Genomic DNA, 26766 nt, shown 5'->3' on the forward strand with positions numbered 1-26766 from the left:
TATGTCAATATGCACATGCATGCATCACTCAGTGCGATCGGGAATTGTGTGCTCGTAGTACACAGACTGGACGCTATTTTGAGTGACAGCGCCATTTGTGGGTGGTAACAGGGGAAGGTGCTTGTGCTGGTCCTCAGCACCAAAAAACTGATAGACAGCTCCAAGACCTATGTAAGTAATTGTTAAGAGAAAAATTAAGGCGGGCCCTGTTCACCTATATATATCTAGTCACTGCAGCATCACTTCACACCTTGATAAAGACCCAGATAGTGGTTGAAACACGTTGGTGATTATATTGGACGCATACCCAGACGGGGAAGGTAACGCTCTATAGGGGGAGCATAATAATACCCCTATATGTGTTAAAGTGTACCTTTCTCAAAAGGTCATATTCGGTACGCTTCCATTTTTATGTTTCTAATTATATTCCTAATAAAGTGTAAAAGATTTTATGCTATGGTGGCTACCTCTCTTTGTGTTTTTCATGGACATATACCATAAGAAGTCTGCACAAAAGAAGAGCCACATCTAAAAGAGGAATATAACTGAAAATTTATTTGAATGGTGAATCTGCAGTGAACTGGTTATAAACATTTTATTTACTTTCTATAGACTTTCTGATATAATTTTGAAAAATAATTGTTTTGCACACCCACATGTACAGTGGTATATTACAGCCACCCTTGTGGATGAATTGAATGGTGAAATCATCACGTCGTTTAGACATAGAAATTATAAGGATTGTCTCAAAAACACAGTGGTTAAAATAACCAAGGTGGATCTATGGAATAGTGACATCATCACAGGCTTCAAATAGAATTATTGTGGACATATTAATTGTAACTTCTTTAGAAGTTTATCCGAATCCCATTAGGAGCGCACTGAAACTTTCTTGTTTTGTCTGTATACTGTTATTAGGGTGAGCAAGTGATAATCACCATTGTTTTGAGTGTTGCCCTATTTAATGTGGATCGCTTTTGTTTAAATTGCCTTTTTATATACAATTGCCCTCATTAGACTGTTCGAAAAGCAGCTTGAGAAACTGAAGGAGGAGTTGAAATGAATCGATTCCGCTAAGTATGTCGGACTTGTAGCTCAAGTACTTTATTCGCTTCGCTAGGATACAAGCATTGTCAGGATCTTCCAATTAAAGCCATTAAAAAGTCATTTTGGTGACCATGCTTGATACTAGGTTAAAGTCATATGTTGTGTCTTTTTAATCCCAATGGACACAGATCGGAAAAGATGCAAAGTGCTGTTGGTAAACAAATTGTCATCACAAGCATGACATGATGCAACGATGGCTCCTTCTTCAGTTACTCCAGCAATTGCGGCTGCCAGAAAAAAAATTAACTTTCCCAAAAGATCCACTGATGATGCAGATAAGTCAAGTTTTGACATCTGGTCAGGCCTAAAAGAATTGACTACCATTAATGAGACCTCTACTGTGACTCCATCTGATACAGTCACCATTCAAAAAATGGTTGAGGACTATTTTAATGATAGCATCCAAATAGGCATGACAGTCTTTTTGACTACTGGCAGGAAAAAAGGCAATTTGGAGGCCCTTGTACAAACTGGCTTTGCTTTACTTGAGCTGCCCATCCTCCAATGTGTACTGAGAAAGAGTTTTCAGCACAGACGGGAACCTTGTCAGTGATCGGCGTAGGAGGCTACTTCCTCAAAATGTGGAAAAGATGTTCATCAAAATGAATTACAAATTCCATGAGGAAGACCTTTACTACCAATTACATCCAAAAATGACAGAGGTACCTGAGGCTATAATGGTGGATTCCATCGGAGACAAATTAATATTGTGTGAGGATGATGTACACACTGATGAGTGTGAAGAATAGGATGATGATGGCGACAACATCTTGCCTTTGTAAAGCCAGTTTGTGCAGGACAAGACACAAACCTTGCTATGGGCAACATCTCATCTAACACTCACTTCTAAAAATTCTCACTTTAGTAAATTTACCACCTGTTCCCCAGCAGTGAGCACACAGCCCCGCAGCCCGAGACCATGTCCCAGCTGCACTGGGTCATTGTGCACCATCCCCTTCTGCAGCGCACCAGTGGGTAACAGCAGCATCACCGTGCTGCAGTACTGGAGTATCAGGAGCTAAACTCCTGATCCCCAGAAGCCGAAACACAACCCTACATGTGGTCCACCAGTGCAGTGCCCCAAGGTTTAACCTATAGCATGGCTGCGCTTTGGTGCCAGGAGCCATGCGCCCAGTCCCCAGCTGGAAGCACTCAGTGGCTCCTTCCACCTAGTCCCCGGTTACCACACACTTTTGCTGTGGCCACTGGAGAGGGTCCAGGCTGCAGCAGTTCAAAATCCATAAATAATAAATTTCTTTAAAAAAATCGGTGTCTAGCACCTAACACACGTTTAAAATGGGTGCCTAGCACCAATAACATTCCAGATATGATGCCGCAGCACGGGTGTTAAGCCCTTCAGTGCTGCAGCGACCATTTTACACACACATGTGGCCGAAGCATGCATGCATGCACAATATTGGGGCATATTTTAATGCTAAAATCGGGACATGTGCCTAACTCAAGATAAGCCTTAATTTTTTTTGGAAGTAGAACCACATTAACAACTAAGGAAAGTGAAAATGATACAGCATTAATGAATGAAATGAATTGCTCTTTCTGTTATTTATCAGAATTGGGGTTATTGGTAAAGAAATTGTTGAATAAATAGTAAGTTTCCTCAGCAGTGTAAAAATAACACCATACTGACACTGCTGAATTGCATGTAACATTATATAAACACCAGTGATTGCCTCAGCAAGACTGTGATACTGTGACGTAGAAATATCCAATTACTGGGTACCTTTTTCTTTTTCTCGCTTTCTCTATGTAAATATAATATATATTTCTGTTATATAAAATGGTGATGAGTTACAAACTCAGAAAATATTTTGGTTCACATTAGGGGTGAGCGGGTTCGGATTTCAGAAATCCGAATCCCCCCGAGCCCCCCCGATCCGAGGCAGATCCGAGTCAGGCTCGACTTTTCCCGCCTGACTCGAATCTGAAATCGAGGCAAAACGTCATCATCCTGCCTTCCGGGTCTCGCGGGTTTTGGATTCTATATAAGGTACCCGCGTCAGCGCCATTTTCTCACTCGGCTGTGGACAGTGAAGAGGGAGGGTGGGAGTTAGGGCTGGCTGGGCTGTGTAGTGTAGTGTTGTGCTATGCTGCTGTTGTCCATAGGGGCTGTGTCCACTCCTCCAAAGTCCATAGGGCCTGGCTGTGCTGTGCTGTGCTGCTGTTGTCCATAGGGGCTGTGTCCACTCCTCCAAAGTCCATAGGGGCTGGCTGGACTGTGTTGTGCAGTCAGTTGTCCATAGGGGCTGTGTCCACTCCAAAGTCCTGTGCAGTGTCCCAGTCCTAAAGGGGTGCTGTAGTGTTGTCCAGGGGGTGCTCTGTCCATCAGGGGTGGTCCCCCCACATGCAAAAAATGTTTGTGAATTGTGGCCCTCATTCAGACCCACTCGCAAGTGGGCGTACGCACGTTCGCCGTATGTAAAAAAATATTTAAATTCAAGCACTCGCTCGTTTTTTCCTACGCAGCTAAAAAACCGCCCCAAACTCAGGCGACCCCCTCCTCTGACTAACGAGCGTGCCAAATAGCGAGTGTACATCCCCGAAATGGCTTGAAGGGAACGCACGCACAAGTACAAACCGGAAGTGGGACTGTCAGATTCCGATTACCTGCTCGTTTTTTCGGCCTACCTCCCTCAATCGTATCATGCCAATCAATGTATCAATTAGCTTAATTGTTTTTTTTTTTTCAACACAATGCAATAAACTTTAATCTGGTCCGTGTTTGTATTTGCTCGCAGAATACGTACGGCTGAAACCTTCGCTTTTATTGTTCCAAAGACATGTTAGCCCCAATTAAACAATTGTTCTATTTGTTTGTCTCCCCACAATTTTTCTGTGGTTCATTTCTTTATTTAAATTTGCTTACGCATGTCACTGCATCAAGCCTATCATAACTCTCAAGAGATTTCTGGCCCTGTCGAACACATGACTCATACACTAACCAATAGAATTTGTCCTGTTAATTTCCCAAATACATTAGCCAATCAAATTTTTTTGTGGTGCTTTATTAAAAATATTTTGTCAAAAAAACACCATTGCCATCATGAGATCCGCCGCATTCACCAGGCACGAACTGCTGGTGCTGACGGAGGTGATGGACAGGAGGATCACCAGTCAGCCTCCACCCATCTCCAATAGGCGCAAGCGTTCCGCATATGCGGAGGTACGTCGACGCCTGCGCTCCTTCGGCTCACGCCGACATATTGGCCAGCTGGAGCGCAGGTGGTCGGACCTGCACCGGCGGACGCCCCGCTTGCTGGCATGCTTTCGCATGCAGATTGCGGAAAGTAAGTGTTCTGGACTGTGGTTTTCAAGTTTATCTTGTGGGCCCTAACTGCGTGTGCATGTTTTCATGTCTGTCCTATTGAGTCATTGTAGTCATATCTGCATGTGCATGTTTTCATGTCTGTCCTATTGAGTCATTGTAGTCATATCTGCATGTGCATGTTTTCATGTCTGTCCTATTGAGTCATTGTAGTCATATCTGCATGTGCATGTTTTCATGTCTGTCCTATTGAGTCATTGTAGTCATATCTGCATGTGCATGTTTTCATGTCTGTCCTATTGAGTCATTGTAGTCATATCTGCATGTGCATGTTTTCATGTCTGTCCTATTGAGTCATTGTAGTCATATCTGCATGTGCATGTTTTCATGGCTGTCCTATTGTGGTTTTTTTTTTTTTTGTTTCCTGTTGAAACTAACAACAATTTTTTGGTCATTTTTTAGGGGCACAGCAAACACTACGGCGGCATCGCCACACAAGACGCCGGTCCCGGCCCCTCTCTCCAACCCCCAATTTCTCTATTCCCCCCTCCTCCCCAGACCCTGTGGCCGAAATTTCTGGCCTACTTCCCCTCCAGCCCAATTCCCCCTCTCCTCCATCCGTCCCTCCTCCAAATACCCCCTCCCAGGATCGTGAAAACACCTTGCCCCTCGGGTTGGGGAATGTAGCCACCTCCGAGGTGGTCCAGGGAGTGGCTTCTGGCTCTCTCGTTTTGGAGAACGGTATGTTTTTAAAGTTTATTTTGCACACCACAAACTGTATGTAATCATGTGTCGTCCCCATTTTTTTTGTCTTTTTTTCGCCTTTTTTTAGGGCCCTTGTATTTTTGGCATACGACATTTTGGGGTTCTGGGTTTTATCCGTGTAATTTATTTTTGGCCCACAAGCTTGTAAGTTTGTGTTTGCTTGTTTTTTGTTTTTTTACAATGTTGCTTCATTATCGATTTATTAATCCCCAAACTTTTGTCACCCACAGAGGAACAGAGGCGTCGGGAACAGATTGTGAATTGTGTGGGCCGTATGCGGAAGCAGGTCACCGGGCTAATGCAGGGCCTTGACCATCTGTTGGTCCTCCTTAGGAATTAGTTTTTTTTATTATTTTTTTTACAAATTATTTCTTAATAAATCTGTTTAAAATCAAGCTCTGTCTCATGCGTTTGGAGTAAATCCAAGATTCTTTACACTGACATAAGTAGACTCTTCAAGCAAGGTTTGCCCCAGAAACTCACTACAGATTGTGTGTTGTATTTTGAATGCAAACAGGCAAAAGAAACACCTCCCAGTACCAATGTCATTTTCCTTTTTTGTGGTGGTCAACATGATAGTTTACACCATTTTTCAGGTTCCTATTTGGTGGCCAAACTGCTTAGGACAATCTTACGAAGGCAACTGATTGTACACGATTCCTTGTTGTGTTGGTTAGTACCCCGAAAACATATTACATTTTAGCTCCACTTGCTTCATTACTGGGTTACCCCTTAGGTAAAATTAACGTTTGGGATTTTGTTTACACTTGCTTCTAACGTGCCCAAAAAGGAAACAAATTACACTCTCCAAATATTTATTCACAACAGAAATCAAAATACAAAGTGGTCACTCACAAACAAAACACACAGTGATAATCAGAAAAACACCACATACCAAAACACTAAACAAACACAACAAATCAAGAACTGGTTGACGAAGGTCCATGCCCACATGATTTTACAAATATGGCGTTGCAATATTGGTGTCAGAATATATTCCCGAAGTTTCCACAGAAAGGTTTTTGAAGGGTAGCAGGAAGTAGTCATCGTGGGAGTGCCAAAGATTATGCAAACAAACAGAAGATGGTGCAAGAATTAATATAAAAAAAGATGAACGTTAAAAAACCGTAACACATTGGGTATACACACTGTTGTTTGATCAATAATTACCTAAAATATCGGGCCACCACATCATCGCGTATGGCCCCCCCACATACTGACCTCCGACCAACCTTGGGGGGGCCATCCTCAGGTAAGGCATCCTCTGGCTGCATTGGAACACCACTCCTTATGGCGATGTTGTGAAAGATCCCACACAGGACCACAATTTTCGAAACCATATCCGGCAAATACATGAGCTCGCCACCAGAGCGGTGGAGGCATCTGAATCGGCCTTTTAAAAGGCCGATACAGCGCTCCACCACTTGCCTGGTGGCTGTAAGGGCGGTATTAAACTCACTTTGTGGACCTGGTGTGGGAGCCAAGTAAGGAGTGAGCAGCCAGGGCATGCAAGGGTATCCACTGTCTCCTGTGAAAAAGAATAGACAACATCAGGATCACTGTGTATCAAGCTTAACATTGTTATGTACTAAAGGTCTACACTTACCCAGAAGCCACGCATCACCAGCTTGTAGGTTGTTTAATTTGTGCCATATCCCTGATTGCCGGATGACGAAGGAGTCATGTACACTTCCTGGTAATTTTGCATTCAGGGACAGGATCTGGAGGGAGGCATCACATACCACCATTACATTCAGGGAGTGATAGTGTTTCCTGTTTCGAAATATGGCCTCCAGCCGTGCTGGAGGCTGAAGTGGTATGTGAGTACCATCCACAACCCCTATGATGTGTGGGAAGCCAGCTATTTGGTAAAAATTGGCCTTGGCCACACTAAAGGCACCCATATCCAAAGGCATTTGAATAAAATGATGGAGGTGCTTGAAAAGTGCCTCCATCACTGCCCTCAGGATCCGGGAAAAGGAGGATTGTGAGATGCCTGCCACTATTCCCACCGTTGTTTGAAACGATCCTGAGGCACAAAAATGTAACACCGCCATAAATTGCGTAAGTGGTGGTATTGCTGTAGGACTGTCAATTTGCCGCTCAAGATCACTCTCTATTAATGAGAGAGTGTCTATGATGATTTTGGGAGGAAGACGGTAGCGTCTTAAAACCTCATCATCAGGCATTCCAAAAAGGGTGACACGTGTTCAAAATATCTGGGGCCTTGCACGCCTACGATGCCTACGCCTGGGACGAGATTGAGGTTGGTCGGCTTCCGGGAGCATGGCCAGAACAATCCGCCCTAGATCAACCTGAAATGGCAAGATTGTAATGTAAGGCTTTGGACCCACCCCAAAAGAAAATTCAAAACAACTTAGCTTGATGATACCATCCATTGCTGCTTACATGCCGGGGTATTGTCATGATACGTCCAAACTGAAATTAATCACAAAAATTATTTGAAAAATTTCACTCTGTGCATTTTTGTTTCTAAATTTTGTGCTAGACCAAACTTAAAATATGCGAAACACACATTTGGCAAAAGAGCAAAACGACATTGCACACAGTACATCAAAATGGGTTGAAATGTTTGCCCAAAAAGCGAAAGGGCAACCTCAAAAAAATTAAAATGATTAATAAGCATTTAAAAATGCGCAAATTAGTTCGCAAATACAAGTCACAATAGTAAGTAGTAAAAATGCGCTAATTAGTTCGCAAATACAAGTCACAATAGTAAGTAGTAAAAATGCTCTAATTAGTTCGCAAATACAAGTCACAATAGTAAGTAGTAAAAATGCGCTAATTAGTTTGCAAATACAAGTCCCAATAGTAAGTAGTAAAAATGCGCTAATAAGTTCGCAAATACAAGTCACAATAGTAAGTAGTAAAAATGCGCTAATTAGTTCGCAAATACAAGTCACAATAGTAAGTAGTAAAAATGCGCTAATTAGTTCGCAAATACAAGTCACTATACAAACTGTGAAAAATGCGCTAATTAGTTCACAAATACAAGATAAAAAATGGACTTATCAAGAGCAAATATATAAGAGTACAAATCAAAAGGTCTTTGGGTCCGAAATTAATCAAAAGCTAAAATATATGAAATTATGGAACCAAAATTTACAAAAATGAAGAAACACAATGAAACAACAATTGATCAAAAGTTAGACTTCACAAAACTTACCAAATCAAGAAACGAGGTAAAAAAAATAAAAAACAAAAAAGAGAACGGAAAATAAAAACGCAAATCTACCAAACAAAATAATCTCCAACCGCCAACTCCTTTATACGCAAACAATAAACTCCAGCCAAGGTAACCTCCAACAATCCAAAAACGCCACCTCGACTCGAGACACACCAAGCCATAAATAGTGTTTCGTTTCCCGCACAAATTAAGGAGGGATCATAGGAACGCACAATCAATGATGCGGCCGCAAAATAAGGACGCATGTATAAATACGTCACGAAAACACATTAAAATTCTGGTGTATTTCTTGTTTGGACCTCAGACACGGCGACAGACCAGGGAAACAATGCCCAAGAGTCAGGTGGTAAGTCTTTCATGCATTTTGTATCAATGATTAATTTGAAACATAAGATTGGGCAAGTTGTGATTTTGTGAAATCTGAATATTTACACAAATAGGTGAGGAGGATGATATGGAAGAGGCTGCTGGGCCCAGTATTCCGGCCAAAGCTGCCAAAAAAATAAAGGCAGCCACATTTCACAAGAAAGGAGATGGAGGTTTTGATACAGAAGTGTGTGGACATCCTGCCACAGGCAGACAGGAATATGAGTCTAAGCCAGAAGGGGAGAATGTGGGAAGAGGTAGCCGTTGCTGTCAATAGGGTGGGTGATTATGTCCGTCTAGCCCGGGATGTCAAACGGCGGTAAGTAAACACTTGCCCTCCCTAAAAACAAACACCATTTTAAACAAAAGGATAATGGCTTCCATTTTTTCCCACAGATGGGGCGACTTCAAATATCGCCTAAAGCAAAAACTCGCGGACAGGGCTAGGCATGTAAGGGGGACAGGTGGGGGTCCCACCCCTGTGTCATTGGAGTTGACCGATTTAGAAGAGCTGGCACAGGGGTGTGTGCAGCCTGTGGAGGTGTTTGGCGTGTCCAACATGGATATGGACATGCCAGACTTTGCGGCTCCTCATGTTGTCCCAGGTAAATCTTTGGATGTCATCAACTCTTAAATGTTATTGTGCCAATATGTAGATTCTAATGTGAGGCTTTTCTCTTTTTTCCTAACAGAGACACAGGCGGATGAGTCTGCTCCAGAGGGGAGCCTTGGCCGCAGAATTTCTGCTGGCTCGGCAGGGGAGGAACCAGTACATCCGGCTGAGGACCCTGCAGAAGCCAGTCCAGGGCAATCCCCCTCGCAGGCAGTGTCCCTCCTCACAGAACTCAATTTCAAATCGGATTTCCATACGGAGATTCTGCAGAGGATGGACGCCAGTCTGCTACGGGTGGCTGAGGCCCTGGAGCAAAATGCTGCGGCCAACGTGACCATTGGTCAGGCCCTGGCGGAAAATACCAGGGCCAACATCCGCATCGCCAATGCCCTGGAGCAGCTCGTTCGCCAGCACATGGTGGAGCCGACCTCCCTTCCTGCCGGAACATCAGGATCCTCTACCTCTGGCACAACATCAGCCAATCCTCCAAATGTGCCTAGCCCTGTGCCTAGTCCAGAGGCCACAACATCTGCCTCTGGCGCCCTCCCTCCCCCATCCAAACGGGTGAAAAAACGGTGACAGCAATGGTGACTTTTCCCACAATCCTTCTGTGCTTGGCTCATATTCCTTTCTGGTCAAAACTTCCCTCTCCTTTCTTGTGAAATGTTTTTAAATTTTTTTTGTATGTTTATGTCAACAGTTATGTTGGGCCAATTTGTTTGATTTTGGGACATATCTTTGGCAAAAAAAGATGTTCCCCAATTTTTTTTTTTGTTTGTTTGAGCAATAAATTGAAACAAAAAATCTGACATTGGATTGTGAAATTATTGTACAAATGGGTTACATTTAATCCTGGACCAAAAGGCAAAAACTGTGAAAAAAAAAAAAAAAAAAAAGGGCTCTTTAAGGAACGTTTAAAAATCATATAACGAGGCAAATTCAAGAGGCAAAAATAAAATGGTGCGAAAATTAAAACATGATGACATTATTGTTACAATAGGCCCTAACCACCAAATTGAGGGCAAAATAAACACCCACAAATGTACGCAAATTGATTGTTTCATCCTGACATTAGCAGCTCTGATTTCCACCTGCGTACGGTTTTGTGCTATCCCAAAAAACTGATTTCAAAACACATACCAAGCCGGTTTTCAATCCAACACTAATTGCTTTTCAGCCCTCCCGCGATTAATCGCAACAACATCGTGGAGTCCCGGGACGGAGGAGAAGGCCATCGCCAATGTGGTCGAGTAATCCAGACCCTAAGCTGTGCGAGCATTTTGAAGGGAAAGAGGATCATCCAGTGACGTATGAGTCGGTCCGAACACATTTTACGCTCGCATTTGCTAATGTATGTACGCCCCAAAAACGCCTTGCCACGCCTGCGTTTTTCCATCTCCACCCCCGTCAACACCCAAAAACGCCCTGTTCTGTCAATCACATTTGACATGTCACTTCCTGTACGCTATTTGACGAACGAGACCAAAAAAACTCGCAATCTGCCGTACGCACATGCGCACTGTTACACCAACGCATGCGCGGTTATTCAACATCGGAACGCAACGAGCGTACTGCTGTTTGCGAGTGGCTCTGAATGAGGACCTGTGTGCGCAGTAGCCGCACGTGCATCAACAAAGTAGCGCCAAGCATGCGCCTGTGTCATAAGCAAAGGGCCGGCTGGCTCGTCCATTAAAGGGTGCTGTAACCCCCAAAGTGCACTCCAAATAATATATTTTTTTCTGTTTGTGAATCATGTGCGCAGTAGCTGCACGTGCATCAACAAAGTAGCGCCAAGTGTGCGCCTGTGTCATAGGTAAAGGGCCGAATGGCTTGACCATTAAAGGGTGCTGTAACCCCCAAAGTGAACTCCAAACCAAATAAAAAAATATTTTCTGTGTTTGTGAATTGTGTGCACTGTGGCTGCACGTGCATCAACAAAGGACCAGCGCCAAGCGTGCACATGTGTCCCATAAGTAAAGGGCCGGCTGGCTTGTCCGTTAAAGGGTGGTGTAACCCTCAAAGTGCGCTCCACAAAGAATAAAAATTTTTTTTTTTTTCTGTCTTTGTGAATTGTGTGGGCTGTAGCTGCACCTGCATCCTCAAAGCAGCAGCGAAAAGTGTGCGTCTGTCTGTTAAAGGGTGGTGTAACCCCCAAAGTGCACTCCAACAAAAATAAAATATTTTCTTCTGTGTTTGTGAATTGTCTGCAATGTACGTGCATCCTCAAAGCAGCAGCGCCAAGCGTGCATCTGTCTGTTAAAGGGTGGTGTAACCCCCAAAGTGCACTCCACAAAGAATAAAAAATTCTTTTTTTTCTGTCTTTGTGAATTGTGTGCACTGTACCTGCACGTGCATCAACAAAGGAACAGCGCCAAGCGTGCGCTGTGTCCCATAAGTAAAGAGCCGGCTGGCTCATTTCTTAAAGGGTGGTGTAACCCACAAAGTGCACTAGTCTCCAACAAAAATAAAAAATTATTTTCTGTGTTTGTGTGCGCCTTAGCCGCACGTATATATCAATATAACATAAATGGAGGACCAAACTTTCTCCGATAAAAATAAAATAGGGAAAGATCAAGAACCACTTCCTCCTAGTGCTGAAGCTGCTGCCACTAGTCATGACATAGACGATAACATGTCATCAACGTCGTCTGCCAAGGCCGATGCCCAATGTCATAGTAGAGGGCACATACAATCCCAAATGACAAAGTTCAGGAAAATGACCTTAAAAAAAAACATTTAAATCATCTGAAGAGAAACGTAAACTTGCCAATATGCCATTTACGACACGGAGTGGCAAGGAACGACTAAGGTCTTTCCCTATGTTCAAAACTAGTGGTTCAGCTTCACATGACGTTGGAAGCCCTCCTCCCGCTAAAAAAATCTAATGAGTTAAGCTGGCAAAAGCACAGCGAAGAACTGTGCGTTCTAAGATGATATCACAAATCCCCAAGGAGAGTCCAAGTGTGGTGGCGGTTGCGATGCCTGACCTTCCCAGCACTGGACGGGAAGAGGTGACTCTTTCCACCATTTGCACGCCCCCTGCAAGTGCTGAAAGGAGCACCCACAGTCCACTTGCTGATATGCAAATTGAAGATGTCACTGTTGAAGTACAACAGGATGAGGATACTGGTGTAGCTGGCGCTGAGGAGGAAGTTGGCGTGGAGGATTCTGATGGTGATGTGGTTTGTTTAAATCAGGCTCCGGGGGAGACAGTTGTTGTCCGTGGGATGAAAAAGACCATCACGGTCATGCCTGGGCAGAAGGCCAAACATTCCACCTCTTTGATCTGGCAATATTTCTATCCAAATCCAGACAACAACTGTCTTGCCATATGTACCATATGTAAAGGTGAAATAAGTAGGGGTAGGGACGTTAACCACCTAGGAACATCCTCCCTTATACGGCACCTGCAGTGCATTCATAAAAACTTTGGCTAAGACCGTAAGCAGTCCAAGGGACAGCTAAATCCTGTTGTCCTGTTGTATCCAAGCGCCTGCAAACCACACCGTCAACTCCCTCCTCATCAATTTCCCCCTTAGTCAGGATCGGAAGTAGTCCTGCAGGCCATGTCACTGGCATGACTGACTCTCCTATCCGGGATTCCTCCGGAGGATCCTACATTGCTACGCCTACTGCTGCCACTGCTGCTATTGCTGCTGCTGGGAGTCGTTCATCATCCCAGAGAGGAAGTAGGAACACCACTACTTTTACTAAACAATTGACCCTCCAACAGTCCTTAGCAAGGAGGATGAAGTACAACAGCAGTCATCCTGAAACAAAACGTGTAACTGAGGCCTTGACTGCTATGTTGGTGTTAGACGTGCGTCCGGTATCCGCCATTAGTGCAGTGGGATTTAGACAATTGATGGAGGTAGTGTGTCCCCGGTTCCAAATCCCGTCTAGATTCCACTTCACTAGGCAGGCGATACCGAGACTGTACAGAAACGTCAGAAAAAGTGTCCTCAGTGTCCTGAAAAATGCGGTTGTACCCAATGTCCACTTAACCATGGACATGTGGACAAGTGGAACAGGGAAGACTAAGGACTATATGACTGTGACAGCCCACTGGGTAGATGTATCACCTTATGCAGCAACAACAGCAGCGTCACCAATAGCAACATCTCAGAAACGCCAGCTCATTCCAAGGCAGGCTACGCTGTGTATCACCAGTTTCAGTAAGAGGCACACCGCCGACAACCTCTTAGAGAAACTGAGGGAAATCATCGTCCAGTGGCTTACCCCACTTAGACTCTCCTGGGGATTTGTGATATCTGACAACGCCACCAATATTGTGCGGGCATTACATCTGGGCAAATTCTAGCACGTCCCATGTTTTGCTCACACAATAAACTTGGTGGTGCAGAATTTTCTGAAAAGCGACAGGGGCGTGCAGGAGACGCTTTGGGTAGCCCGAAAAATTTCTGGCCACTTTCGCCATTCAGCAACTGCGTGCCGAAGACTGGAGCGCCAGCAAACACTCTTGAACCTGCCCCGCCATCACCTGAAGCAAGAGGTTGTGACACGGTGGAACTCAACCCTCTATATGCTTCAGAGGATGGAGGAGCAGCAAAAGGCCATTCAAGCCTATACATCCACCTATGACATAGGCAAGGAGGGGGTATGCACCTGACTCAAGCACAGTGGAGAATGATTTCCGTGTTGTGCAAGGTTCTACAGCCCTTCGAACTTGCCACACGTGAAGTCAGTTCAGACACTGCCAGCTTGAGTCAGGTCATTCCCCTCATCAGGCTTTTGCAGAAGCAGCTGGAGAAAGTGAAGGAGGAGCTAAGATGGAGCGATTCCACTCGGCATGTGGGACTTGTGGATGAAGCCCTTCATTCGCTTTGCCAGGATTCCAGGGTGGTCAATCTGTTGAAATCAGACCACTACAATTTGGCCACTGTGCTCGATCCTAGGTTTAAAGCCTATGTGATGTCTCTCTTTCCGGCCGACACAAGCCTGCAGAGGTGCAAAAACCTGCTGGTGAAAACACTATCAGCTTAAGTGGAACGTGACACGTCAACAGGTCCTTCTTCATTTTCTCCCACAACTGGGGCTGCCAGGAAAAAACTTAGGTATCCTAAGCAACCCGCTGGCGGTGATGCAGGGTAGGCAGGACCAAGTTTGGACATCTGGTCCTGACTGAAGGACCTGGCAACAATTTCTGACATGTCTACTGTCACTGCATAAGATACTGTCACCATTGACAGAAAGGTGGAGGATTACATCGGTGACAGCATCCAAGTAGGCATGTCAGACAGTTCATCCAAGTAGGCATGTCAGACAGTTCATACCAGTACTGGCAGGAAAAAGAGGCAATTGGAGGCCCCTGTACAAACTGGCTCTATTTTACCTGAGTTGCCCCCCCTCCAGTGTGTACTCCGAAAGAGTGTTTAGTGCAGCCGGGAACCTTGTCAGCGAAAGGCATAGGAGGTTGGTTCCACAAAATGTGGAGAAGATGATGTTCATAAAAATGAATTATCAACTTATCAACAGCCTCCAGAACGTACAGAGGGACCTGTGGTGGTGGATTCCAGCGGGGATGAATTAATACTCTGTGAGGATGAGGATGTACACAACACTGAAGAGGGTGAGGAATCGGTGGATGAGGAGGATGAGGACGACATCTTGCCTCCGTAGAGCCAGTTTGTGCAGGGACAGATTAATTGCCAGCTTGTTTTGTGGGGGCCCAAACGAACCAATCATTTCAGCCACAGTCGTGTGGGAGACCCTGGCGCTGAAATGATTGGTTTGTTAAAGTGTGCATGTCCTGTTTATACAACATAAGGGTCGGTGGGATGCCCCAAGGACAATTCCATCTTGCACCTCTTTTTTTTCTTTGCATAATGTACAGTTTGGGGCCTAGTTTTTCAAACTGCCATCCTGTCTGCCACTGCAGTGTCACTCCTAGATGGGCCACGTGTTTGTGCTGCCCACTCGTGTCGCTTAGCATAGTCATCCAGCTACCTCGGTGCAACCTTTTGGACATAAAAACACTATTGTGAGGTGTGAGGTTTTCAGAATAGAGTGGAAATGAGTGGAAATTAAGGTTATTGAGGTTAATAATAGCATAGGAGCAGAAAAACCCACAAATTCTGTGATTTTAACTGTTTTTATGCTTTTTTAAAAAAAAATACAGATCCAAAACACAAAACCCAGAACCCAAAACACGGAAGGGTGGTTTTGACAAAACCAATCCAGATCCAAAACACGAAGAAAGATCCAAAACCAAAACACGAAAAGTGGCCGGTGCACACCCCTAGTTCACATAGACAGCATTACCAATCTTCCAATGCAGGAGAAAATAGCTCCATGTGTTATGGGTCTAAGGGCCTGATTCAGAGCTGCTCGCTCTGACAGAGCGCTCACTCTGAATCAGGGCCGGGCTTTTTTTGGAGCGGCCTCTTGGCCGCTCGCATAGCTATGCGTGACCACCCACAGCTATAGCGAGCGGCCATGATGATGGTCGCGATGGTCAAGACCATCGCAACCATCGGGCTTGCGACGAGACCCTTCTGGTAGGGTCTCATTTATCGCAAGCCCCAGAGAGCTTTCGGCTCTAACAGAGCCGGAAGCTCTCCACTGACATCACTTGTGATGTCAGTGGGGCCTCCCCCAAATGGCAGGCGTTCTCATGGGAACGCCTCCGTGTGGGCAGCCACCCCCCCGGCCTGCCCACTAAAGTTGGCGAATGTCACTCAACATCAACAGCTCGCCCCCTTTGGTGCGAGACCTGGAGTGACGGATTGCCTGTCGCTAGCCGGGTCTCGCGCATGCGCACGACGGTGCCGGCTCCATTGTGCGCATGCGCTGTGGGCCACCGTCGACCCAGTTGCGAGCGTTCAGCGCTTGCGACCGGGTCTGAATCAGGCCCTAAATGTAGTGGATAAAGTTGTGTTTTCAAGTTCTAGGTATGGAATGCTCTGAATGGTTATTTGAAATAAATGGTAATTTAACTATGTTATTGGCTAAATGCACACAAATCACACTGTTACTGATAGCTTTATTTATAGGGTGTCACTCCAGGTCTGCAGCGCTGTACAGAGGGCAAAGCAATAAGACAGTACAGGGTAAAATAGTAAAGTACAATTAACATTACAAATTCAACACAGCCATCAATGCAAGGGGTGCAATGGAAATGGAAACCTGTAGCCATAGGCATTGATGCATAAAACGGGTCTAGGTTGTAGGAGTCGAATCCAGGGGCACAGAACCCAAGAAGGAGGGAGGAGAGCCCTGCTCATGGAGCTACAGTCTAAAGAGACAGGGGAGACAAATGAAGACATACAATAAGGGGGTCTATTCGTCAGCGGAAGAGAGCTTACAATTTCTTCTATATTTGTAGAAATTAAGTATTGAGGCTATTCATTATAAAGATGATGCAGGCGATATCACTGATATCTCCTGCTTAGTTTTCAGCCCCGATCTGTCCCCATACACTAGTTTGGGGACCTAAATTCATCAAGCTCTGAAATTACAATATTATTAGGGCTTAATTATGGGTGCATGCACCATCTTCAGATAGCGTTTGCTTCCACCCCCCTGTTCCTTTGGATCCCTACGTTCCATCCCGGCTCCTTCCACCTGACACCGGGGCTTTGTGCACCTGCATGAAGCCCAGGTCACGCAGGCACAACACTATACTTTTCAGTGCTAAGTTTCACTGCTACTTCCAGTGCGGAGACAGCTGATTTTCAGATCAGCTGTCTCTGCACTGGAGCAATGTTGAATTGCTTCGGAGATTTTTTATGAACTGCTGATACTTGCAGTGAGTTGGATACTTAAATATTGGGATACATTTAAGCTGCACACCTCTAATGTGTACTCTGAAAGAGTGTTTAGCACCTTATGAGCAATCATCGTAGGAGGCTATTTCTTAAAAATGTGGAAAAACTGATGTTCATCAAAATGAACTACAGATTGTATGAGGGAGACCTTTGCTGCCAATTACAACAAAGAGACTTTTGTTACAGTGGGGATAAGCAAATATTGCAAATAATGTAATGTTAAAATATTGTGTGGTGATGATGATATTAACAACAGTGATGAGGATGATGACATCTTGAGCTTCAGAGTCAGACAATGAAAGCCAGTGTATTTTCCTGAGATGCTTAAGAACAGGGGTGTAACTACCATGGGTACAGGGGATGTGGTTGCTATGGGGCCTGGATTTATCCTTGGCCTAGCCCCTCCTCACACACACCCATCTTAACTCATGCCACCTTTGCTGACTACTACATCTGCAATGGGGAACTGCAGTTTCCATCAGTTTACTCCAGGGCCTGCCTCCCCCCGCGGCTCCCTCCATGGCCCACCTCACTCTGCGGCCATCTTCAGGTCCCATTTCATCCAGTGGCCGGCCCCAGGTCTGACCTCCACCATGCTCCCATCTTACGCAGCGGCAGCAACAGGTGGACTGGCCAAGCAAGCTGGACCAATGTTGAACGACTTTGGCTAGGATCAGCATTTTACAGAGGAGGATAACAGCCTTGTGCATGTCTTCCCCAGATCCTCCTCCTTTACCACTGCCCTCCTCCTCACTGGCAGGGCAGAATGCTGTAGCTGCTGAATGGCGAAAGTTAATGACCATGCGGTACACAAAAATAGGCCAACCTCTCACTGCTTAGATTCCTGTGATTAGGTAATTGCGACACTTGTTCCTCACAAGGAAGTCACACGTGGGGTCTCAAGCAAGGGTAGGGAAGAAGATGCCTATTTCCTGGGGAGCTTCTTTAATAATAAAAAATATGAAGAGAGAGAAACAAGGGAACTAAATGAAAGATATATTATAGGGCGCAGGAGAATACAGAAGAGAAGATGTGAAATCATGAGGGACATGAAGGTTTACAAGGTGAAATAATTAAACAAGAAGTTAATATGGGGTAAAGTGGTGTCAAATCATATTGGAGAATATAAATAATATCACGGTAGACAAATGGTGAATTGATGGTGGAGAGAGAGTGACAGGTGAAATCATAAGAACATTACAATGTGCGCTCATAGGGCCAAATGTAATAGGTTGCAAATTTGTTAAAAATGCAAGCTTAACGCTAAATTCACATTTTTTACTCACTTGCAAATGTAATAGGGTGCGACTATAGATAAACTAATTTTTCGTGTTTTATTATTACTTGCAAAAAAGCTTCTCACATCCAGGTGTTTTCCAATTCTCTAGATAAAACTCGGGCAATGTAATAGAGTGCGAATGCTTCACTCGCTCATATTACTGCCTGAGAAATCGCAAAAACAATAGGCTTCGCCCACATGCTGGTACTTGGAGAACCACAAGTACCAGCATGCGGGGTATTATGGGCCCGCTGGTAACTGTAGTTCTATTGCAAAAGAAATATAAAAAAAAAGACAAGACACACACACCGTGACCATACAATTTTATTTAAACATACAGGTACACACACATGCACATCCACACTCACTATCACACATACTCACCTAGTATCCCTGCAGCCAATCACATCCCCTTCCCCAAGTAACATTCACAGGTACCTGAAAAAAAATCCATACTCACCTCTCCTATATGTTGATCATGTCCTCTTCGGTCCATGTAGGCATTCAAGGGGTTAAAAAAAATAAACCGAAAAATCCCAAAACCATGCCGGACAGGATGAAGGGTATGTTTATACATACCTTTCCTCTGCGAGAATGACTGGGGCCCACGTGATTGACTATGAGCGGTCAGCCTGTCTCCTCCATAGAATTCACTGGTGTGAAATCTCCATTGAAGTCAATGGTGGGAACGGGATGCGGTTAGCATCCCGACAAGCGGGATGCCGTCTGCCGGAACCCCGGCATCGGAATCCCAAACGCCGAGACGATAGCAACATGACTCGGGATGCCTACGTCGGGATCCCAGCAGATGGCATCCCAATTGTAAGGACACTGCGGAATTTCTATTTCTATTGCTATTTCTAGGCAATCAAGCTCAAAATCCCATTACTGCACGTGCTAATGGGGTTTAGAGACACTGATGGTCAGACATAGATGCCTTATGCAGGTGTCCCTGCCCCCAACCCTGAAGCCCCTCCTGTCCTCCCCTGATTAACACTTCCATGCCGGGGTGTAACTGTGCATAACATATTCCAGGAACAAAAAGACAATGTGGGCCCCTGTTGTGTTCATTTATTCACTCCAAGGTATGTGTGTGTGTGTGTGTGTGTGTCTGGCACCCTGAGTTTAACTGGTAGATTGATATCTTAAGATTGCCTACCCTTGCAACTGTGAGGAATCTCACCCAGGATTGTTACCCACCTTTTGCAGCTCTATTTCTTAAAATACGTAGGAAGACAAAATAAGCAGTGAGACTGAATGTACATTGCTTTAGTTTATACACAGTAGAAGTCAGAATAAAAAGAGGTTAGTTTCTCCAGTAGGCAAAATGTTATAAAAGCTCCGGAGTGAGATGGCTCACTAGAAGCATTGGGGGGCCCCTTCAAAATCTTACTATGGGGCCCACAATATTCTAGTTATGCCCCTGCTTAATAAACCACTTTTATTAATTGTCTCGCTTAATACAGTGCTTTTTTATGTATTTTATTTAAATAATTAGTAATACTTTCCCTATGCATTGTTGTTAATATGAGCGAATTTTTAGCTTTACCATGTAATGGAGTATGTATAGAGAACAGTGATCAAGATTTATAAAGATGCACTTCACAAAATTGTTTCTCTGCCATCTCCAGGGACCAGGAAGATTCTGGGGGAAGGAGGTCCAGGTAGAGTGAGGTGGGCATGGTGCCAAGAATCATGATCCCGCTTCCTGCTTAGAATGCAGTGATTTGACCGTACCATGAGGTGCGGGGCAGCAATGACAGGATTTGCCACTAATCCTGTCATGAAGACCAAGACTGTTCTACTGTAATCAAATGAATGCCCCATTTTGTGGCTAAACCAGTATGCAACCAATCAATTTAATAGGAACCCGTAACATAAGTGTTGCATTTTCTGGCTAATATACATGAAATCCTAGTAACTAGTGAGCCCATAAAATGTGAGTATATGGGTTAAAACTCTACTTAGAAGGCAGACACCCCATCCACCCAACTACTTGAAAGGCCAGTGTGTTTTTCCATTACCGCACCATTTGCTCAATCTTTCAGCAATAACACTATTTCCAGAATGTAGAATTTATTAGCAATCATAGACATATGTAGGTTAATGCCATTGATCTAACATTTTGTTGGTGACCTAAAACTTTGAATACATGATGTGCAGTTTTCTAGGCATACAACCCAGATAAATAGAAAGAGCTCCATATGTAACTATATCTGCAATATGAAATCAAGCATCCATGTCCATATTGTAGGACTGCAAGTGACCATCATCAGAGATGATGCTTAGATTTGAGAGGCTTTATGTCTCTCAGTAATGGTGAACCAAGTGCTCTATGGCCAATATATAGATTCTTTTTTTATTATTTGGGAGGTGGAATTCTCATTGGTTTTTAACACTAGGTATCGAAATGTCGACATTCACAATGTCAACATGGACATAATGTCAACATGGTCATTATGTCTACATTGAGAATGTCGACAGTCACAATGTCAACAGTATATGTCAGTGTTAGCTGTAGGGTTAGGCTGCAGTTGGGGTTACAGTTGAAATACTGTAAAAACACTAGGTTAATATAGAAAGTATATTGATCCTTATTAATTACATTTCACAAGCTGATTACAGCTCAAATCAACTTATCTAGTTATGCAATATAGCCATACACTCTTTAGGATATAATTCATATTAGATTTTACTTTAGAAATACTAGACTGAGTCTAAACAAAAAACATGTTGATGGCATTTATCCTTATATCCTTACTATTACAAATATGTATGTGCCTAAATAAATAAAAGTATGAGGTATCCATTCATATTCTGATCAAAATATTTTGTTTGTACTCCAACTAATCCTAAATAGAAGTCAAAATTTGTCTCATGAATTATGGGGGAGATTCAAGTAGCCGCAGGGTTTACCCCATAGCTAATTACCTGCACCGATCGATTCAATCAGCAGGGTGTACCCCACACGTTAAGACCCAGAGGTGGACTTTTCCTTACAGCTTTGGGAGCTACAAGGAAAAGTCAGCAATAAAAGGCGGGCTGACGGGGCTTGACGCGCGGGGAAATACATTGATTTCCCTGCGCAGCAAACCCAGTGGCTAATTGGTTTCCCCCCTATATGTTATAGAAATAATACAGAATAATATTCCGAACAAACCGATAGGGGAGAACAGGTGATCTCTTCAACAGTACTTAATCATTGCCTCCTGATATATACAGTACACTGTATGTTTTTAACAGTAAGATGCAAAATGAGAAATACAGACTGGCTTAATTTCCAATTAGAATACAGTAACTGGTCATTTTATTGACCAGTTAATTTTTTAAATGTCAGGGCTGCAAAACCGCTATTATCACTGGGTCAGTTTTTAGGATCATAACAAAAACAGAGCTGTACAGTATAAGTCATTGAGAATGCATGACTTCTTTTCCCTGGATTTAGTGAGTTCTATGTATGTACTGTAATTGGGTTATACCGTGTTCAGATATATAATTGTTCTGTAGGAAATTTTATATCAATGCAACAGAGATACTGATACGGCTTTGACTATGTACTTACAGTTATTATTATTTACTGAGTCTACAAATTACCTATTTGGGAAGCTTTATAATTGGATGCTTCACATTTCAATAGCAGAATGTTATTTATATATATACATATACATACATACATACATACAGTAGCATGGCTACTCTGGTGTATTTATTCTAATCAATAATTTATTGAGTGCTTCAATGATGAGCTCTATATTGTATTCATACAAATTTACCAAATTTTCACGCAAATTTTCATGCAACTCCTATTGTTATGCATTTTATTTCAATAGATACAGTAGGTATGGTGTATATCTTTAAGGGGTATAACTGCATGAATATCAACCATTAGAGCGTTTATTGCTGCACACCCCGTAGCTGATTCTGAGCTGCTTGTAAGTCGACAACAATTCTGGCACTGCGTGCACGTAACTAATAAGTGCAGATATTCACCTGTATGCGAAGTTGTATGCATTTATGCTACCACACACACCCTTATCCATCAATACACACTTGCACTAGTCCTATACCTGGTGCAAAAGATCTGTTTTTATTCCCTCGACATGCCCTCACTAGCCTTAGCTTACATGCAAACTCCCCATTACTACCTAGTTATGTGCAATCAACTGCAGGTAGAGTTGCGACTGACATGCATATGACTCACATATAGATGCAAGCTTTTAACTATGGAGTATGGATAGCACTAAAAAAGAAATCACAAGATCCATCTGCAAAACAGACATATGGGGCCCATACATCAGGCAGCTAATAAGGAAGATATCAAGGCATTTTGGGGGATTGGAGAAATCCAACATGTTGGACAATCTCAATTCCCTGATTCTAACCCAAAAATGGTTGAAATTGGCAAGTCAGGAATTTTTAACATGTTGAATTTCCCTGAATCCCCTGCGTATCACCGATAATCGGTCTGCCAATCAACGTTTTTGATCATTGTTTGGCAGATCAATTCAGCTTCCAGAATATGGAATCTGGCCATAGATATACATGGAATCTGGCCGTAGATATATGACCTGCATTACATGCAACTCTGCATCACCCCCATGTCTGCCCTACTATCTTGAATCTAGACATTGGATCACCTATATTAATTTAGAATACTCCTGAAAGAGAATTTGTTTCCAGTAATATTGCATCTGATTTAGCTTTGCCTCTAAGGACACAGGATAATTTTTGATTTCTACCACAGGCAATATTTTAATATATTTATCATCAGAGCCAGCCCTAGCCAAATTAGTGCCCTAGGCCCCCCCCGGAATCCTAAAAAAGGTGTGTGCCCTCATGGAAGGGGCATGGTCTCACTTGCTGTGGCCCTTTCTCCATTGTGCTAAGCTCCTAGCACACCTTACCCAGCACAGATCACAGCACAGTAGCCATCACAGCGCCCATCACCCAGCACAGCACCCCTCTCCCAGCACGGCACCCCTCTCCCAGCAACAGTTCACAGCACAGTACCTCTCACCCAGTACCCCTGTCCTAGAACAGCACAGACCACAGCACCCCTCACCCCTCTCCCAGCACGGCAGCCCATTAGCTGCCAGTCAGGTGGCCTGTCCCCGCCAATCACCGCCGGCTGTTCCACCGCTGCCCGCTCACTGTTTGCTGCTGCTGGGCCTAATCAGAGCTATCAGTTGAGCTCCGATCGTGAACGCTGCACAGCAGCAGTAACAGCTACCAGAGTCTCTGCCCAGCCGGCAACAGGTGCCCTGGCTGTGTCTGCCCCAAACCTCTGCTGGCCCTAGGTGGGCTTGAGAGCCCCTAGGCATTCCAAATGCCCTAGGGCGGCATTTGCTTAATTTGCCTATGCCTAGGGCCGGCTCTGTTTATTATGGATGTTTGTTTTTTGTATACTGTCTATACCTATTCTGTTTCTTGTGAATCAACTATATAAGCCTCAATATGGACAAAATTATTATTATTAGCAGTATCATTATTAATGTTTTTAACTTATCTGCTCCTGGCTGTATTAAATGGCTACATTTAACCAGATACATGTTTCAAAGACAGAATGAACTTTATTTGTTTTTCGTGTCAATAAAAATCATGATATATATATAGTAAATGATGGAAAACGGAAGGCACTCAAGGAGACTATAAAAATGATGAATCTCACTGCAGCTTAATGGTCAACGTTTCGGAGTGACCTCCTTTATCAAGACTGATTCTTTAATATTTTTAGATTTAAATGTGATACATTTATGAAGCTTTTAACAAACTGATTTATAAATGTTAAATGTAACCTTTTCTAGAAAGTAACTTGCATTTTAGACTTAATGTTTTTTATGTTTATAAGCATGATCATTTCACTCGTTGTTGCTGGTACAAATAGATGGCATTAGAAATAAGAAATTATTTAACTGAAGTTATTTTTTTATGGTCGATGTAATGGAATATTTTAATAGTTTTCTTCCGGCATGCTACTTCTAATAGTAAATAGAGAATTACACGGTGACACCATTTATTTATTTGAATACAATCTAAAACATAAAGCTTGGAATAAACAAATATTGATTATAATATAAGTGTGTATTCAACAATGTACTGTAATTAAAAAAAAGTGAAAATCCTTTTAATGTGTGCAGTTTCTATTTTATAGAGTTGATTATTTGTTGTTATTTGTATCATAGGTGTCCTAGAGTGGCCATTTTGGACAAAATTGGTGGTCGTGGCTATTGGATTTACAGGTGGCTTGGTGTTTATGTATGTTCAGTGTAAAGTCTATATACAGCTGTGGCGAAGACTGAAGGCTTACAATCGGGTAATATTTGTCCAGAACTGTCCTGACACCTCTAAGAAGCCGGAAACAAAGAACAATCCAAATAATCAAAACACAGATGTTAAGGATTACACAACTGTCCCAGTGTCACAGACATCTACAAATCTACAATCGTGTTCTGACGCAAGTGTACCTGGAGTCATACCTGTGTGACCAGTGTGGCAGAATTCTCCCATAATTCAAATGTTTCATATTCACTGCAGACATACAGTAGTACAAGTAATTGGTAATCTTCTCCCCAGGATGCAGTAATGGAAAATACAGTACCACATTATTAGACCTGCTATTGATCTTACAGCAGGATCATGAAAGCATAACAGAATAAGGAGAAACTACAAGAAGGAAAAATATTGCTTTTTTGTATGCCTAGTAAAAAATACTGATTTTATTAGTTTTTATTTGTGAGGGAGAACCTATTTTTCCAGTTGTTGTATTTGTTTCTATGTGAGTGAGTTTAATGTTTTCTATTGAAAAAAACAAATGTCAAGAAGACATGTAGACAATAAATTCAAATAACATTAGTAGTACTATAAGTAGTCTAATTTATAAAGTAAGCAGGTCTCATAAGACACAAAAAGCACTTCAATTTGTACAATGTTACAGTACAGTATTTATATAGAGCTGGATTTATACACAGTGGGATATTAAAAATACTGTGGTTTAATCTGCGGTATAATATGTATGCAGTCTATGACTTTACACTTCTTGCTGAATGTTATATTTCATTGTATTATTACGTAACATCTGAAAGCATATGCAGTTCTAATAATTCCTAATATTGCCTAATTGCAATCATTGAACCTTTTTTGAGGATCTGGTATAAATGTAATCAATGCATTCAGCACATAATGGGGCAGATGTACTAAGCCCTGGAAAGTGATAAAGTGGAAAGAGATAAAGTACCAACCAATCAGCTCCTGTCATTTTCCAAACACAGCCTGTAACATGGCATTTATGAACTGATTGGTCAGTACTTATCTCTCCCCACTTTATCACTCTCCAAGGCTTAGTACATCTCCCCCTATATGTGGTAGTAATGAAAAAAGCAACAATGTCATTGCCACTTAGTAAAGCAGAGACGGTGGTTGTTTTACACACAGTATTTTCATGGGCTATTGCATTTTGAATAAAACCAAATAAGCCTGTTTCAGCACTGAATCCACATGTATTTTATTTTCTTCATTTACCTTTAAGTGTCAGATACAGTCCTTCTCCAGTTTACATAGTGTACTATGCGTGATTTTATACTATGCATGCCCAGAACAATGAGTATAGCCAAGTGAGCCTTCTTGTGCCATTATAGGTGCAACGGGGAGTTTCTAACATGGGCCATGTACAACAAAGGTGGGCTTGCGCAATTGTTCAAAGACGCAGAACAAAATATTACCAAAAAATATACACAATACATACGATAAACTAACTTCAAAAGATATAAAAAGCCTTGTACAGTATTCAGTTCCCATGAACGAGAGATCACAATGTTCAGCTGTGCGTAATGCTCACTAAGAAAATTCTGCAATGTGGCCATGAGGTGCAAGAGAAATGAATGGTACTCTGGTAAATTAATTGTCCCCAAATATTGTGAACATTACAAAGACAAGTGTACATATGTGATATCTTGCCATAATGAGTTATCACATGCTGGTGCTCCCCACTGCAAAGAACTGCAGCCCTGGAAGAGCAACAGCTGCAGTACAAGCTGTGGTTGCTACAGTATGGCGGCTGTGCTTGCAGATTTCAGCTGAATGCGAGGAGAGAGCCCCATTGACTGCCACATGGTCATCCTCCAAGTTCTCAGTGCGTGTTTACAGCAGGAAGGAGGAAGCATGTACCAGGGGGATATAATAGGAAGAGCTGCTAGTCAGTTGGTTGCTGAGGTTAATGGTGAGAGGAGGAACCCCTCAGTTGATACTGAGGGAAAGAGAGGGGGAGAGACCAGAGAATTAGACAAGGGCTTATGAAGGGCAGGATCGGAGGAAACGCCTGCTTCAGGGGCAGGAAACTTCACCAGAGCACTGCACCCTTCC

General features: G+C 43.1%; 1 protein-coding gene across 1 annotated transcript in view; it reads left to right on the plus strand.

The window, feature by feature from the left end:
• MARCHF1 (membrane associated ring-CH-type finger 1) overlaps positions 1-25878 on the plus strand; it is a 314931-nt gene extending 289053 nt beyond the window's left edge. Inside the window, exon 8 of the mRNA XM_088450275.1 lies at positions 24591-25878. Within this exon, the coding sequence (XP_088306401.1) occupies positions 24591-24892 (302 nt within the window). The 3' untranslated portion in view covers positions 24893-25878. The remainder of the gene's footprint in view (positions 1-24590) is intronic.
• The last annotated feature ends 888 nt before the right edge of the window (positions 25879-26766 follow it).

This window comes from Taudactylus pleione, unplaced genomic scaffold, assembly GCF_031769625.1.
Source record: "Taudactylus pleione unplaced genomic scaffold, aTauple2 ptg000513l, whole genome shotgun sequence".
Classification (NCBI taxonomy): domain Eukaryota; kingdom Metazoa; phylum Chordata; class Amphibia; order Anura; family Myobatrachidae; genus Taudactylus; species Taudactylus pleione.